The sequence below is a fragment of the Sus scrofa genome, chromosome 14, assembly GCF_054392235.1.
Source record: "Sus scrofa isolate SSC_HxYL_T2T_F1_AM1 chromosome 14, Sscrofa_HxYL_maternal_Yorkshire_Landrace_v2.0, whole genome shotgun sequence".
Taxonomy (NCBI): domain Eukaryota; kingdom Metazoa; phylum Chordata; class Mammalia; order Artiodactyla; family Suidae; genus Sus; species Sus scrofa.
The window spans coordinates 101,771,104-101,788,686 of NC_139396.1; the positions used below are offsets into that span (position 1 = coordinate 101,771,104).

General features: G+C 45.3%; 1 protein-coding gene and 1 long non-coding RNA gene across 39 annotated transcripts in view; one reads left to right on the forward strand and one right to left on the reverse strand.

Moving 5' to 3' along the window:
• Window positions 1-17,583, reverse strand: part of KCNMA1 (potassium calcium-activated channel subfamily M alpha 1) — a 753,494-nt gene that overhangs the window by 194,989 nt on the left and 540,922 nt on the right. For all 38 annotated transcript variants that reach the window (XR_014825729.1, XR_014825730.1, XM_084993162.1 and 35 more), the window contains 5 exon segments: window positions 15,025-15,135; window positions 12,310-12,415; window positions 10,525-10,607; window positions 6,827-6,896; window positions 581-736 (listed from right to left, as the gene is read on the reverse strand). Coding sequence is in view for 36 of the 38 variants with exons in the window: in XM_084993162.1 (XP_084849288.1) it covers window positions 581-736; window positions 6,827-6,896; window positions 10,525-10,607; window positions 12,310-12,415; window positions 15,025-15,135 (526 nt within the window). In the remaining 2 variants the exon portion in view is untranslated.
• On the forward strand, window positions 533-7,889 carry LOC146396900 (uncharacterized). The gene is made up of 2 exons (XR_014828181.1): window positions 533-754; window positions 5,587-7,889. It is a non-coding gene; the product is annotated as an uncharacterized LOC146396900 (long non-coding RNA).

The window sequence follows — 17,583 nt, forward strand, 5'->3', positions numbered from 1 at the left end:
GAGCGTGTCCAGACTACCCGTCTCACAGTGTAAAGGGCTCCACTGCCAAGGACTCAGTTCCCCCTTTCACTCTCCATTCAAACAACCATGGCATGTCAGCCTGCTGGCCTCCTTGATTGTGCAGAAATAAATAAATGAATTATGTTGTTGGGGTTTGGGCTTCAGCACAAACACATGGTCTGCATTTATCTGCACAGTGAGAGGTCCACCAGCCACTTGATGTAAAGGAGCAAAATGATAATTCTTTTCTTTAGGCACTCCGGTACCATATGGAATGTATATAAATCATATTTTTGTTTTAACAGCGGAGGCTTTGTTGATAGATAAACATGTGGTTTATCTAAAAAAAGAGAGGATTGGGCTTTGAACAATCATTTAATGGCCGTGGATGTGCCAAATAAAAATAAAAACATAATTTTGAAAGAAGTTGGCCTCATGCCTAAATCTGGAACAAGGAATTCCTCCTTAACCAAAGTGGTTAAAGCCCGTCGATCTGTTTTGAGTTTAAGCCGTGCTCTCTACTCAACCCCACGACAAATTGAATCTGGGGCTAATGCGCTCTAATAGGACAAGACGTTACCTTTATGAATGACCTCATGGAGAAGAGGTTGGCGAGCATGGTGGAGAGGCCTTGAGCCAGGCAGCTCTGGGCGATGAACCCCAGCTTCAGCTCGGCGAGGCAGATTGCATCATCTCCCTCTTTCCAGTTCCAGCTTGGGATGTTTAGCAGATGGGCCTGTGGAAACAAAAACAGGTATGAGGCCTTCCTTTGTGAAGCGTTCAATTGTTTAAAATCTCCTCTGGGAAATGCAGCATTGCTCAGGGTCACCCAGACTTAGCCTTTCCTTCCCTTGCCTAGGTCTGGCATTTCCTGCTTTATTCAGCTCTTCTGTTCATCAGACTTGAGTCTCTCTGGAACACAGCTTCTGTACCCCCAAGCCCGTGTCCTCCCCTTGGCTTTGTCATTTAGCCAAAGAGAGTCCAGAGGGACTCTCCTCTTGTGACAGACATATCAGCCCATGCTATGAGGAGGTCTGGCCAGGTTGTTCTAAATTGGCTCCTTGAAAAAACTCCAAGACTGTCAGGCACCTGGATAGTTTAGTTTTTCATCTGCCTTCCCCAAATGCCCAGTTAGTGGCTCCGAAGCTTGGGCATCAAAATCAGCTGAAGGGTTTACACCAACACAAATTGTCAGCCCCTTCCATGGTTTCTGGTTCTTTGGAGGTAGGGTAAGGCTGGAGAATTTGCACTTCTAAGAAGTTGGTGGTGATGTGGAGCTGCTGAGCTAGGAAGCACATTTCAAGAAGCACTGCCCTAAATCACTGGGCATATCATAGTGCAGACATGTTACAATCTCTTGCAGATGGACTGATGCTATTCAACAATGAGCTCAGACCTGGAGATAAGGACCCAGAGGCATGCTCATCCAATTATTTTTAAGTGGCATGAAGCAAAGTCATAGATGATACACAGGCTGAAAGAATCAAGATTCAAAAGTTCTCCTATTTACAGAACAGAAGCAAACTCATGGACCTAGAGAATAGACTTGTGGTTGCCGAGGGAGAGGGAACGGGATGGACTGGGAGTTTGGGGTTAGTAGATGCAAACTATTGTATTTGGAGTGGATAAACAATTAGGTCCTGCTGTATAGCACAGGGAACTATATCCAATCACTTGTGATGGAACATGATGGAGGATAATGTGAGAAAAAGAAAAAATATATATATATATAAAACTGGGTCAATTAGCTGTATATATATTTTATATATAAAAATTTTATATATATCATTACATATATATAAAATTGGGTCACTTAGCTGTACAGCAGAAACTGACAGGACATTGTAAATCAACAATAATAAAGATTTTAAAGTAAATAAATAAATAAATTATGGTTTAAAAAAAAAAAAGATTCAAAAGTTCTCCAGAGTTGGAAAAATGTGCAAAAACAAACCAAAAAAACTCAAAAAACAAACCAAACAAGATTTTAAAGAGCTTCTTGTCAAGCACTGCATTTAGGTTAAAAAAAAATCAATTATATTAATTCAAAATGAGAAGTCCTAAACTTGGCAGCAGACATGAAGGTATAGGGAAAAAAAAAAAAAGGAGGCCAACCATGGGACAGATGAGAAAGAAAGCCAATGCTAGCTTGTTAGAAATGGTCTCTAGATCATAGGAAAGATGAATGTTTCCCCCCGTTGCGAAGTGGTCAGGCCAGTTCCCAGCACTTGATCCAGTTGTAACAATCAGATTTAAAAAGGGACGTTGATAACTGAATAACTCCCACAGAAAAATGACAAGCACAAGAGGAGACGTGGGTTGTAAAAAACATCTTTCAAGGAAACAGCAGCATTTGGCCTGAAGAAGGGCCACGCTTCCAGAGAGAAAGGATGGTCACCCGTGTGGCCTCAGGTCCTGCTGTGATGAGGGGAGATTAGGCTTGTCTTGCCTTGTTCCAGGGGCCAGAATTAGGACTGACTGGTATATATTACAAGAAAGGAGTTTTTTTGGCTTGTTTTTTTTTTTTTTTAAGGACTTTTCTAAGGATGTGGTTTATCTAATAAATGGAAAAAGCTGCCTCCAAAAATACAAAATGTTTGTCCCTAGAACTCAATATGTGCTTCTCCAGGTCTCAGTGGACAGACTCTTGCTTTGCACAAAAGGGTGAGTCAGAAGCCTTCAAGGCTCCTGCTAACACCAAGAGTCTATGGCCCTGAAATACTATTTCTCTCCCAGTATCAGCAAAAGCAAAGGGCACCAAGCAGGCCCCCCTTCACGTGCAGGACTGTATACAGTAGGTGTGCTACTAGAAAGGAATGGAAGACTCCACTGTGCACTCAAGGGCAAGTCCACTGGCTCCCTACTCGGCTTTCAGAAACACCACTCTTGTGAATCCCCTCTTGCGAAATTCAGTTCTCTAAGAATCTTGAGCGTCTTAGCCTGGCAGTGTTTCCTCCTGGGAGAGCAGACTCCATCCTCTCTGACAAAAGCAGTTAAAATCCCATGTGTGGGCTAGAGCAGATGGGAATTTCTGTCAAGCTGAGTATCAGAGACCTTCCCACATCAGACGGCATTCCAGCAATGAGCCCAGCTCTTTATCCCACTTCTCTCCCTACCCCTCACTGGCTCAAGGAGGCCACTTTCCACCTTTACCTCCCTGGCATCGTAGAGAATACACCGGGCTAAGTGGTGAAATACTCATTTACATGAACATCAGCTGAGAAGAATGAAGAGGAATGAAATCCAAGTCATCAACAAGTAAATCATCCAGTGAGAAAGGAAATGTGGGTGGTCCGAGCCCCAGACAGACACCACGTAACCTTCACAGCACCTTCAAACAAACAAACAAGACCTTTCAAGATGTTCTTTCACATCCCCCTGTGCCATGCAGGGCATGAAGTCCAGGATTTTAGGTCTAGGGTCTCTAGCATCCCCATCTAGTATGGAGTTCCCTAGACATATACTACACAGTATTACATGGAAAAGTCAAGTTGGTTTCATTTCTCAGCCTCCCTTTTTGGCCACCAGATCTTCAATCATGGGGAAGGGCATGCCCGAGGCTGGGAGAGATTCTGTGTGCACAAAACAAAGAGGGAGACTGAGCCAGCAACTCAACGTGTCTGTTTCTGGCAACTCTGGTCTTTTTTATTTGAGGGGAAATTGGGTCCACTGGATGATGCCAGCATCACTACACAGAATTCTAGAGACTCATCCTCTCTAATACAGAAGATCAGCAGGATGAGCAGGACTGGGGATTCCCTCTGTTTGAGATGAAAGGAAGGTGAAAATTGGCTGTCCTGGGAAGCCAGGAGAGATGAATTCCAGCCCCAGTTCCATCTCTCACTACACATGCAACTTTGAGGAAGCCACCATGATGAAGAAAGAAAATCTCAGAGAAAACACTTCAACACTTCTGCTCAAGTGCGAGGGTTCACAGTGAGAAACCTCAAAGAGCTTGCATCTCCATCGGGGCACTGGGACTTGGCTTTAGGTCAGAGACAAAGACCTCTTTCTCTAGGGTCTGCTGGGAAAATTTTTAAAGTCCATTAATAGCTAAATCATCAGGAGTTGACACTTTTCCAAGATGTCATAAACCATTCTTTCCCTAAGAGGTTTAAACCATTTGCACTCAAATCAGAACATGTGCCATGTTTTTTTTTCTAATCCTTTCCATGTTGGGAGATGGTGAGGCTGAATACGAATTCTACTCAGAGTAAACAGATCCACTTTGGAGAATATCCATCCTTCTGTAAGTCCCACACAGAGGACCCACAGTTTGGTTCCCCAGGCTGTGGCTCTATATAACAAGAAAAGGGCAGTTGGCAGTTCTGCCTCTTAGCTCACTGGCTGCCAAGTGACCATGAGTTCTACCCACCAGAGATGCTTCAAGACAGAGCTTTGATCCACTGATTGAAGTCACAATGGAATGCTAAAATGCACAGATGGACAGATAAGGACTAAATGAGATAATGGATGTCAAAGCTTAAAACCATAAAAATATGACACATATGTCTGAGATAACAAACGGCATGAGTTTTGGATGGAAAGAAAGAAGACAGCTTTCCTACCTCCCTTTAGGTTCTAGAATACCGCTATCATTAGGTCACAGGGGATTGAAATTTTTTTAAAGCTTAAGTCTGGGCATAACTTTATGGAATGTGGAATCAGTTGACAGTGATGTAAGTGTACATGCATGTATTGGGTTCTTTCCCAAAAGCAAGTTTTAATGGATGGAGATCTCTGGGCATCTAGTCGTGGGTGAAAAGAAAGTTCCAAGAGAGGAAGAAAAATACTGTAAGGGAAGGAGACCTTAAAAAAACAGCAAAACTGGAAAGCAAGGTGAAGAAAGGCTATGTGCAATTCTACAAGGAATGAAATGACAAATAATGACCAGCAGACTTTCTGTTCTTTCTCTACAAGAGAAAAAAAAAAGAAAAGAAATGATAGAGAAAAGAGCCCTGCAACAAAGTCACTAGGTCCCTTGTAGTCTCACACATCTTACAAGGGCAGAGTCACCTAAGAGACTTTTCCTCACTCTGAAACCCAAATTGAATGCGGTGATTCTAAATAAACTATGTTGTAAGCAAATTACGACTGGTCAGTTGATGTCTTCATCACTGTTGCTGAATAATTACAGGGCAGAGGCTTGGGAAAGATAGTCAGCTTGCTCTGATCACGTGAATACTGACCAGGTACCATCTGGATCCTCGATCCATTGAACTACTTTTGAGTTTGACAAGAATCACATAGCTGAAATCCTCCTTAATTCCTTGAAGATGCTGCATCAGCACTCATTGGAAGGAGAAAAAAAGGAACTGACATCCCTTTCTAAACATACAACATTAATTTTCTATTCAATCTAAATTCAGCCAAAAATCTAAACAACAGCTTAAAGCACTCCCACACTAAATGAAGTTTCAAATCACAAAGGAAAAGAAGGAGAGTTTATTGCCTCGGGAGCTGTCACCAGCCACAGCCTTGCTAATAAAATTCACCTCTACCTGCAGGGACTGCTGTCAAAGAAACTTCTCCAGATTGATGCTGGTGAGCTACCCATAGCCTCACTTTATCTCTTCGGTGTCCCAGGTTTTCCGGAGACAAACAGGACCCCGTGACCTTGGGTGCCCACCACCAAACCCACTGGATGGGGCACAGCGCAGTCCACGATGCAACCACCTGGAAGGGCTGGGCAGCGGTCAGCAATGGGCAGCAGCCTGAGCGGTAGGCCAGTCACCGACAGCAGGCTCCACTCAGCAATGCCTCCGATGGGCTTCCGTACAGCAAAATGGGATGGCACTTGCCAGCAATTAAGAAATAATGGCATGGCACTGGTGCATTTGGCAGAACGGGGTCTTCTCTGGGTCATCTGACTGCCTATTTCGCAGGAAAGATGGCCCATAAGATGGGACATACGCTCACTCACAACCCAGCAGGGAGTTATTCTGTCCAGACAAGACACCTGGTTGCAGGTACTGAGCAGCCTCTGGTTTCTCATAACTGGTTCCATATCAAACAGAGAAAAGTGGCACCTTCCCTCCCCCAAAGCTGTTTTCCTGGGAGTTTACCAACAGGCCAAGTGAGGGGGCTTTGCCTTTGAATGAGAGACAGGACTCTGGTTTACCAAGAAGCAATCGCAAGGGAAATAGCATGGACTCCAACGTCCGTTTTTCCTTCTGATCCCCCTGTGAAATGTAGTACTAGGAAAATTCCTTTATATTTAATCTCTGGATAGCCAATTATTTTCCTGAATTCAACCATGCAAATTCTCATCTTGTATTTGAGGGTGCCATGTCCCAGGTTCTCCACCCAACACGTGGACTGTTCCCCTAAGTTCATCTCATCTCAGATAGAAAAGTGCCATCACTTGCCTGGGACACTCCACACCTTGACTGCAAAATCCCTGAGGGCACAAAACAGGACTTCACTATATCCATGGGGGGGTGTCGGGCTGAGTGTTGAACACATAGTAGGTGTTCAATAAATACCAATGGAAGAAATGAGTGTGGCACATACAAATGGAAGTTGTTGGAATGGGACCTAGGGACGTGGATATTTCTGGAACCAGGGGACCAAGAGATGCTTCCAGAATGAATGAGTTAGTATGTGAAGGAATTTCCCTCCGGTGACCAATGGCAAATAAGGTGTTTGGACCAAAGAAATGTCCTGGGGAGGTTTTTACCCACCACCCTTCTTTATCCAGGCCTTGGGATTGCATTGGTGTGTGTGCACGTGTGTGTGCACACATGTGTGCAGCTGTCAAGTGAGGGGGAAGAGCCTGGACCTCCATGTGCACCTCTGAGTCTGGGACCAGCTCTTCCTGTCCTACCTTGTTGTGATACTGCAGCATCTGAGTGATGATTCTTATCTTGGGATGGTAGTTCTTTATGGAGATGACTCTGAAAAAGAAAAGACCGAAAGCTGAGCCAGGATCTGCCTTACCCACGGAGTCTGATGGGAAGATTAATTTGATTCCATCCAAAGGGAGTGAATGTGGGGCCAGCAGCCAGGGCCTTCAGAAGGGCTGCAGGCACCGGGCCAAGTTAAACTGTGTTTCCACTGCTGTACCCCATGGTCGTGGGAGAAGGAAATCACACAACAGGCACAGAACGGGTCCTGGGCAAGAAAGAAGAGAGAGGCCCGATGGTACCTTGGTGATGGCATGTGTGTACTGGGGGTGGGGGTTCTAGAGCAGGGTGCTCGTGGACTTATCGCCTACAAAGGCATCTAAGTAAAGCAAGCTCAACTCCTGGGACCAACAGAGGTTTGTAATCTCACGTACCCTAGGGAGGAGCCCAGAACCATTTTGCTCTGATGCCAGTTCCAAGTTAACAACATGAGACAACAGTGACAAATCACACAAGCAGCCTGACAAATGATTCTAATTGTCACATACACATGGCCTCTCTCACAAAAATGATTTCTGAGCAGAGCTCTTAGGATGGGGGTCCATGACTCAGCCTTTAAGAGCAAACAGCATCTAAATGATGACTTTGATGCTGACGAGAGATAAGTGCCAAGGCCTTGCCATGTACGTCATGGTCTGCTGGAAAATTCCCCCAAACTGCTCCCAGTCCATACTTAGCATTAACCACTGCCTGCCCCACCCCCACCCCCACTCCTCCTTTCTGTTCCCCAGGACAATCACTGTGCTGAAAGGGGCGGGACCTGGAGCAGGGAAACAGAAAACACCTGCATTCCAGTCCCAGCTCTTTTACTAACAAACTGGGTGACCTTCAGGAAATCCCTGGGCCCTCTGTGACTGTTCCCTCATCTGGACACTGGGGGCCACAGTACCTGCTTTATGTATTTCACAGGCTTGGTATGAGCAGCAAATGAAAAACCAGATGTGAAAATGCTTTGAAATCATTAAAAGCTCTCTCCACGTGTAAGTTATGGTTTTTGTCATTACCGACTCTGTCAGAAGGTGACATTGTACATTTCCTTCTGTGACAAGGAAGGCGAAAGCATGGAATTCCACAGAAAGGCCCACCTCCTAAGCCTAATCAGAAATGCAAGTGCATTTATCACGGCCACCCCCACAAACTTCCCACCAGGAAACACTCTGTGCTTCCAGCCCCTTTGTGCAAAGATGGAGAGAAGGCGGCCAGGGAGCAGCTTTGTCTGAAAAGCTACCACTTGTAAATTTAGGAAATGGATCACGCAGAAGGCTCTCCCGGCACAAATTCACCCTGGGCTTTTGCACTTGAAGGATTTCATTTTATTTTTGAAAAAGTGTTGTGTCGGCCCATGCTTATAACTCAAGGACTTTGAGTCCTGTCAGCCCTAGGAATTCAGTTCACAGCATCAGCCAGTTTTCTGCATTAGCTCATTTCAAATGGATCTTTGACATTTTAATTTCAAAAGGGGCAGATTGGTCTCATTAAACTAAGAAGAAAGGAGAATTATACAAATAAGGGAAAGACAGAGCCCATTTTTAACCCTGAGCTTCCCATTTCCTCTTGCTGCCTGGGCTTTAGTTCTGGTTCCGGTTAATGGAGGGCTTAACCACATTTCTCAAGGGACCTTTGTTCAGTCATTTGTATGCCTTGGCATCATGCCAGTCACCCTGGTAACCTGTATGTCTTCAAGGTAACCCTACTGCAATCAGGGCTTAAATAAAATATTGTGATTAAGAGTAATGCCCACTTCAAAGCTATTAGCATTTTAATTACTCACTTCTGGGGAAAAAAAAAAAGGCAGTGCCAGCCTCAAATTTCTCTTTGTGGTCTAAACATTAGGCGTCATCTTCTTTTAGATTTCTATTTGAAATGTTGAAGACCATGTTTCTCAAAGGCTACATTTTTATCATTTCAAAGGACACACAATTGCAAAGGCTAGAAATCCTAGTTCAAGGAAAGGGCCAACTTATGCACCTTAAGCTGGGGCCACTGTTGTTCCTTCCCAGCTGTAATGAGTTAGGGGACAGGCCCAGGTGAGGAAGCAGGTCTGCATTCCACCATCTCCCTGCAGCCTGGCAAGCCCAGTGGTCACAAGAGGTCACATATTGACTTCCTTAAGAGGGCCACACTAAACACAGTGCCAAAGGAAAGCGAGTGGAAAGAGAGCACACTATGCCAGATGTTGCTTGCCAGACACAGGGATCAGATGCTGAGGGGAGGATGTGCTCCAGAGGAATTCCCCCACCCTGCTGATGGGAAAGCTCACGTCACTTGGGGCCACTGAGTAAAAGCAAAGCAAGGAGGGGCAGGCCCTGGAGTGGTGCAAAGACAAATTCCCTGCCCTGCCCCTCAGGTAAATCCCCAGGACAAAGCAAAACCAAGCTGCAGAGAGAGGGGAATCTTGGTCTCCATCCAAGGGATGGCTGTTCACAATTAGGCAAGAGTTCCTGGGAATCTAGTGGGAGTGAAATGTTTTCTCTCAGTTCCTCTCTTCTCCAGAAGGTTCTCTTTATTATCCCCTCTCAGCTCTCAACTCTTCTGCAATTTATGCTGCAGAAGAGAAGACTCCAAAAGGGCTTTAACTTTCTGGAGCAAAATACCTTAACTTTATAGACATTTCATAGCCTCAAGATGTCAAATATGGGTCTATGGAAAGAACCAAAATGGAAAAATTCTCTTCTGAAATGAGAAAAGAATGAGGAGCAGGAGTTGGCCAGAGACTGGCCTTAGAGGAGCATAGACTACTGGCAGGAAAGGCACCAGGGAGTATTTTCCAAAGAGTGCCCTCCTTCAAGGGATCTTCTGTGGAAAAAAAAAAAAAAAAAAAAAAAGACTGTGTGAGTATGTTTTGGGGGCAGGGGTGGCTGTAGGCAAATAGGTTTGAGAAACTTTCTCCAGAACATTATTTTAGAAATTCATATTAGTACCAAAAACACTAAGGAGGCGTTCAGTGAAGAAAACAATTTCCTCTGGGGAAACTGGTTGAAACAAGCTCAGTGGTCAACAAACTCCTCTTTTGTGGGAGATGTTAATGAATGTGCTGTAGACACGCTTCAAAAGCTCCTACATGGGGCTTCTGTGGACACCTGGCACTATGACACCTGGGGCTGGATAACGCCCAGCTCTCAGGGGTAGCCCTGTGCATTGGAGGATATTGAGCAGGATCCCTGGCCTCCACCCGCCAGACATGAGCAGCAGTGTCCCCTCGTTAGGACACCCAAAAACATCTTCAGCTATTTCCAAAAATCCCCCCAGGAATGAAATCATTTACAGTTCAGATCTCTCAGGCCCATTCCCCCTCAGGGAACATGGTACCCTATTTCAGGCCTACAGTCATTGAAATCTGTCTCTTCTTGCTGGTCCTGTCTAAAGCATCTCTCCCCCAAGATTGGTCGTGAGCCCCAGAGCTCCCATCTTCTAAGGATGCGCTTTTGATGATGATGCCTTGTGTCACTACTCTCTGCACCCACCACAGCCTCAATTTTCCCCAACCCTGGGCCTATGCAGGTAGCAAGTTGCAGGGTGGCTAATGAGGAAAGAAGATCCCAAAGAAACGGTTCTCTGCAGAGGACCCAACCAGGCAGCAAGTAGCCAGCCCAGAGCCTCCCTGCCTCTCTGAGCTTACCTCATGATGTTGGAGGCATCTTCAGCATCAGGGTCTGCGCAGTACTTATTGGCAAGGATTAGGCAGGCATCTGCTGACTCTATCTAAGACACCCAAAGGAAAATCACAGAACACAAACATATAAATAGCCATGCTTGGTTGCAGTCTCTCCCTGCTGATAGCTCTTGGGGAACCTTGTGCTCAGCAAGGAAAGAAAAAAATAATAATCCTGAGAGATTATAGTTTTTGCCACAAGTGTAGGTTTTAAGCTCTTGTTATGGCATAAACATTTCATCTTGTGGCTACTGCAGGGGACAACATGTACCTTGATAATTATACTTTTCATTTTGCCTAGCCTCTTACATGTAAGCTTTCCAGATTCCTTGAGACAACAATTAATGAAGCCTTTCAATCCCCTCTCCACCTCTCCCCATCACTGCACCATCACCCTAATTTTTCCACTTGGGAAATGGCATTAGATGGGTTAAACCCCTTCTCTCAGGCTGCCAAGTTAACTGAGTCATTGGGGATTCAGAAATTTAAACTCCAACATCCTTCATCTAACCATTCTCACACCTTTCAGACCCCTAACTCGGATGACAGCTCAGTACTATTTAGCATTCAATTAGCATTCAGCTATTCAAAAGACAACAAATGTATGTGTTTGAAATGATGTGTTACAGATGACCTCAAGATACAACCTACTGACTTATCTAAACATATGTGCCAAGAGAGACTTATTCCTTTGAGAGGACCATGAGTTGTGCTAAGAATTGCTCGCATCTAAATTAGGCCCATGAACAACAACTATTTTTCCCAAGTTCTCATAGGATTTCACATTAGACATAACTTGGATCATGTCTGGATAATATTAAGATGAACTGGCCTCAGTAAGCATAAGAATTCCCATGCTGGCTCAGGTCTGCCCTGCTTGGGGATGCTGTACTTAATAGACCATTCCTACATTTGGTGGGAGGGCATAATTCCAGCTATGGTATGTCACAAATTGTCTCCAGTTTCCTTTCATAAAGCACAGAATTTACCCAAATCCTTTTGGCATATTCCTATTTGCCAATTACATTATTAACCAAATTATGTGATGACCACAGTAAGTATTTAGATGTCAGTGGATTCATAATACAAACCCATATCCACTGGCATGCAAATACTGAGTGTGCATGCAAAATCTACATAAAATGAACAAAGTAGAAGATGCCATTGTGCTGTAACCCTTCCCCCTATAAGCCTTAGGTGTGCTTTATAAGAAGACTCTAATTTAGCATGTTCTAGAAAGAGAGATTAGCCCATTACCAAGTGCTAACAGATGCTTCCATGTTTAGTTTTACACCTTTAATCCTTGGCAAGGAATAAAAGGAAGCTCGAAATGTTTTACGGCTTGGTTAAACTTTATTTTATACTTTACCCTTAATGTTCTTTTCTGATGTAAATAACAGATTTCAGAGCTATGCTGAGTCCAATTTAAGTATTCAGGATGGAAACTATTTGATTATTATGTTATGCATGAGACTATTGAGTCCATACAACTGGTCTACCTCATTTAGCAGCGCTGATACTGAGGGAACTAGCAATGTCTAGCATGTTATGGCTAGTTCAAGTGTGGAGTACTTATGGGTCATCAGCCATGTGCCAGTGGAACAAAGTCCTAGACCAGTGCAAGGGTGATGTTGAGGTTGACAGTATCTGGTTTATTGCATTAGGGGTTTGGAGGTGACTCTTGGCTACCCTTGGAGACATATCATTTCACCCCAAGTGGAGTAAAAGCAGACGTTACTTCTTCCTTCTTACCTTGACTCTTGCAAGATCATGTGGATTAAGGACTGAACCCTGATAAAATTCCACCTGAGTAAAATGTCGTTTGAACAGAGCTTCAAGCTCCAGGTTAGGGGAAATGCTGTGCAAGGAGAGAAGAAACGACCATTAATATAATAGCCTCAGGTTCTCAGCTTCCTCCCATCCACTTCCAAAGAGAGAGACCTGGAAAAAAAGGCTTTCACCTTCAAGGCAGTCCCCTTTCCTGCCATAAATAACAGGCTTGCACTTAGAGAATAAAAGGCTCATGCTCAACTGAAAACCACAACCAGTACCATGTTAAAATAAAGAGGTTCATAAACTTTACAAAGTCTTCACAAAGCCTATGGGGCAAAACATCTTCAAAACATCATCTCATTACAAACAGAATCCCTATTTTAGGAATAGAGGAACTGAGGCTGTGATGTCAGGGATGAGCCAAAGTTCTTCCCGGCAGAGTCTCCTGCTGGCCCCTTTGTCAAAAGGCTTTTCCCTGCTTCTCCACCTCCTGGACTTTTAACCCCCAGGGCCCGGATCAAAAAAGTCGCCTGTGGGCAGTCACACGCCGAGGTCATTCACTCCTGAAACTGTTCTTGATTCACGCATATGTACACTACTCAACATTCTTAGTTCTGGGCTACACGGCCATCGTTCCCTTTGCAGGACAAGGATTAAAACACTGGTTGACCTATTCTTTCAGAGATGAAAAATACCTATGCTCTGTTAGGTACTGTGCTAAGTACTCTGTTAGGTACTGGGAGATGATGACATTTAGTTAGAACCTACTAGGTGCTAAGGACTGAGTTAATCAACCCTTGCCTAACATCCAGGTAGTCTTTAGTAATAATAACTGCTAATGTTCTTGAGCATTTACTATGTGACAGACACCATTCTAAGCCCTTAATGACTAGTAACTTATTTAAACCTCAAAACAACTCTAGAGGAAGGTGTGTTATTAATCCAAGTCTTTGGGAAGTTAATTACCTGGGCCACCTACTACAAGGCTGGCACTGGTAGGTGCTGGGGATCCAGAGGTGAATCCCAGCAAATGAAGAATTAGCAGCCAGCTTGTCGATTCAGATTAAAGCAATGGGCAAGAGCAAAGCAGCTGCTTGTACAAATCCAACCCGTCCTCCAGATCCATTACAAGTCAGGCCTCCTTCAGGAAGCCCCCCCATCCTGGTAACACAAGAAGTGGTGGTCTCTCCCCAGTACAGATCCCCTATGTTATTCTGCCACTTGATGAAACTGACTTGAGTCAGTTAACACAGGACCCATGCTGTGCTCCAATTGTTGCACACATGCCTGTCTTAAAATGCTCACACAATATGAGGGCAGGACCCATATGCCATTCTATACACCATATTTGTCTTGAACCTTCCAAACACCCAGCATAGGATGCGCCCCACAGCTGGTCATCAATAGCTAAGGGATGAATTGGATCTACGGCTTCTGCTCCGGTGCCCATGGCCTGACTGGTCTTTTCAGAACTTGCAGAAGTCACTGCTAAGAACAAAAATGCTGGTGCTCCAACATGGTGGCCAGTATCTTATTCAGGAAAGGAAGGAGACACACAGAACAGCTACAGGGGAGCCAGCCTCAGTGGGATCTCAGAGCAGAATTGAGTCCTGGGTGTCAACCTTGTATGGAACCAACAGCAACATGTGAGCTTTGTGCCTTGGCAAGGTGAGGCTAAGACTGGCCCCATGATGGCCCCATGTCCATACAAGAAGATAGTGCCACCCAGGTCATCATGGCAGAGCCCCCCAACTCCCCATCCCTGTGGCGAACTACCTTTTACCTAAAAGGGGATCGGGCAAAGAATCTCAACGGCACTGAGTAGAGAGAGATACCTTGCTTTCCTCACCCATAAAACAAACATGGTAAAATCTACCTCTTAAGTTCACTGTACATCCTAAGGTATTTTCTCTCTCACGATAATAGCTAACATTTATTGAACACTTACTGTGTGCCTGATTCTGCTCTGTGTGCTTTGAATGGGTTACTTCTTTTCATTCTTACAATAGCCCAAGAAGGTAGATAGAAACCACTTTGATCTCCCCATCTTATGTGGAAACTGAGGCCTAGGGAGGTTGAGGAGCTTGTTCAGTAACTGGTTGAGTCGGGATTTAGAATGTACTGTGAATGGAGCCCATACTTTTTCCTCCCTCTATTGATTTAAGGAGAGATGGCATGCGTGGGGACCAGGACCATGTCCTACACTGAAGGTTTCCAGGAACGTCAGTTGTTGTTTCTATTATTATTACCTTGCACCTTGCTTCCTCTTATGTCTGTGCCTTGCTTTGTCCCTATGTCAGTCCTGCAGTCATTAAGAACCCACGCCATGCAGCTAGTCATCCATATCAGACACTGGACACATCTGGACCACACAGATCCAAATAGCTGGGGGGCGAGTAATGACATGTTTGACCCATAACGGATCCCGCTGTCATCTTCCAGAATCGCCTCCACAGGAACAGGTGCTGCTCTCATCTCTGAAGGAGGGTGTTGCTTCTCTTTCCGTCAGTTCCATGTCATCCTCTCAGTGAGGCCAGTGCAAATGGGAGCTGATCCATCTCCACCCTGTCCTCCCCTACATCACTGCACCCTGAGACCTCCCCTACATCACTGCTCCTACAGACACCCCAGGAGTCCCCCTCCCTCACTGGGCCTGGTTGGGAGGAGGGTCTTGAAAGAACAGGGACCTCTTACTTGTGAAGAAAGACGATCTCCACGTTGACGTCGTCCCGGTCCTTGTGAAGAAAGTCCTTTAGGAAGTTGGAAACGCTCTCCAGAGTGATGTGTCCACAGACCACAATGTGCCTGAATGAGAGAGGCCAGTTAAGTGAGGTCAGCCCAGGGGTGAGCCGGCACCGCCACCCCCCAACCCCTGCGAGACAGAGGAAGCGCACAGCTGCAGAGAAGCATCACGGTCTCCAAAGAGGCCTTGTTAAAGCCCAGCTCCCTTCCCCAGAGGGCGGCGAGGCATAGCAGCAGGGCCGGAAGGCGCTCAGAGCCTCCTCAACAGAAAAGCATATGGCTTCTCACCTGATGCTGCACAAAATCCTATTAAAAGCCCAACCGTTTGGCCAAGTGGTTTTATGCATTTAACAATAAGTGACATTATGCTTGTGCTTAAATGCTGCATTATCAGGTCCCCTGCAGATTCATATCTCTCCCTTTTTGCCCACAAAGCGTCCTCCCGGGAGATTTACCGAATGAGTCTTGGTTTATGACATAGAGCTTATCAGGTAATGAGATAACAAATCTTGCTGAAACGATGATTTTGTGTGTAAGAAAGCGGACTTTTATCAGGGTGGCTAATGTGCAGCTTGACACGTTATGGGCTCTGCTGGCCATAAGCAGTAAAAAGGAAATTTTGCATTTTTCCGCCATAACTCCTCCGACAATGGGGGCATGTAACACTTTACAGTAAGTGAGCATCACTCAGGGCTAAATGGGGCTGGGACTCCTATGGAATCTGAGATCATGCCGCAGGCTGTGCCTCCCCAGACAGCTGCTTCCTTAGGGGTTGTGAGATTTCCACAAGAGACAAAGAAATTTACCTCAAGATGGGGAGAAAAGCAGGAAGGGGTGGGAATGAAATTTGCCTGTGTCATGGCAGTTCTGTTTCTGGAGACGATGGCTTACCCCGAGGAGAAGAGTCCATCTTCCAGAACTACTGAACAACAGAGCCTCCCACCACCTTTGGGCTCCTGGGCCAATTTTGACACTGGGCTATACTTTGGCCACTTATATTCATATATATGACGTTCAATCAGGAGTAAGCTCCCTTGTGCAAGAGTTAACCCCATGACTGGATGTGGCGAGGGAACCCGCTGGCTTCCAGTAAAGGGCCTGTAGCAAAAGGCTCAGCCCAGGTCCCTGTGCCCCTCCAGCTGGTAGTGACAGAGGCTGACTCCCTGGCTGGGCTTTGCAGCATGGGCAGGTGGCAAAACAGTCATTTGGTAGGAAAAATTTAGAATGGCCAGGTCCCGTGCACTTGGTAATTGCTCTGAGCACTTTCCAAGAAGGCAGAAGGCTCATTGGCTGGAGGCAGCTCCTAAGAGGAGGCAGTGATGATCGCTTATGCAATGTTCCATTAGATGCCATTACAGGAGCTGCCCTTTCGTTGTAATTTGGTGCTTGACTAAGTATGTGAGAATAATGCAGTAAACTCATTGGTGAAAGGATAATGATGCAGAACAAAGAGTAAATCAATAATACGTACAAGGCAGTTAATAATATCGCCATTATGGACTGTTATTGTTACAGTGCTGCACTGAGCAATCCGGCAAGCGGAGGCCCTCGTGGCAAAGGAAGGATGTCAACTGGCTCCTTAGAAGAAAGGCTTTAATATAATCTCTTTGCTCTCTGGTCATGACCTAGTAGGTTAAGGCTGGTCCTTTGGCCACCCACCCAAATTCTATGCCCCCAAACCCACATGACTAACTCTTTCCTGAAACACACAGTTAGTCTGAATGCTCGATGTCAACTGGATTATAGACATTTTTATCAGGTCATATCTTAAAATTTTTTTGTGAGAAAAGGGCCTTTACATAGACAAAACAGGCTGTAAAGGAAGATGCATGTTCTGAATAAGGTTTCTGATTTTGAATTTGCCAAGTGTGCTCAGAAAGTGACCGAGAAATGGTATCTCCCTCTTGATCTGACCTCTCTACAAATGACAGTGAGGCTGTTGGAGGGTGGGGGTGGGGAATTCTAATGCTTTCTGCCCACAAACTTCCATGATTGAGAATAATGCCAGCATGAATCCACTGTACGGTACCTCCACCCATATGGGATAGATATGTGTCGAGGGCTCTTCCTGAAAGGAAGCCAGGTTTGATTCCCTGCTCTGATACCAAGGATGTGTGTGATTCTGAGCAAGCTCTCATCCCCACTCAACAGATAAGGGAGCTGAAAGGTTAATCCCACCCAGCCAGCCTCCTGCACCAGGCACTGCAAAGCTCAAAGTTCTATCCCAGCAGAAGTCTGGTTATCATTCAGAGCTGGAGTCAAATCAATGACAAGTCCAGGGAAGTGTCGGAACATTCATCCTTCCCAGCCTGTACGCAAAGAACTGAATGAACATCTGCCAGCATTCGCTCTTCCTCTTCTGAGATCATTTATCTCTAGGACAGATGTGTGAGAAGTGGAAGGGAAGGAGATGAGTTCACCCTCTCACCCTTGAATCAAAGACTCAGCCAGCTGATTTATTCTGCCTTACAAAGAGCCAGGGTTCTCTTAGTTGAAAATGTGCTGGGTACA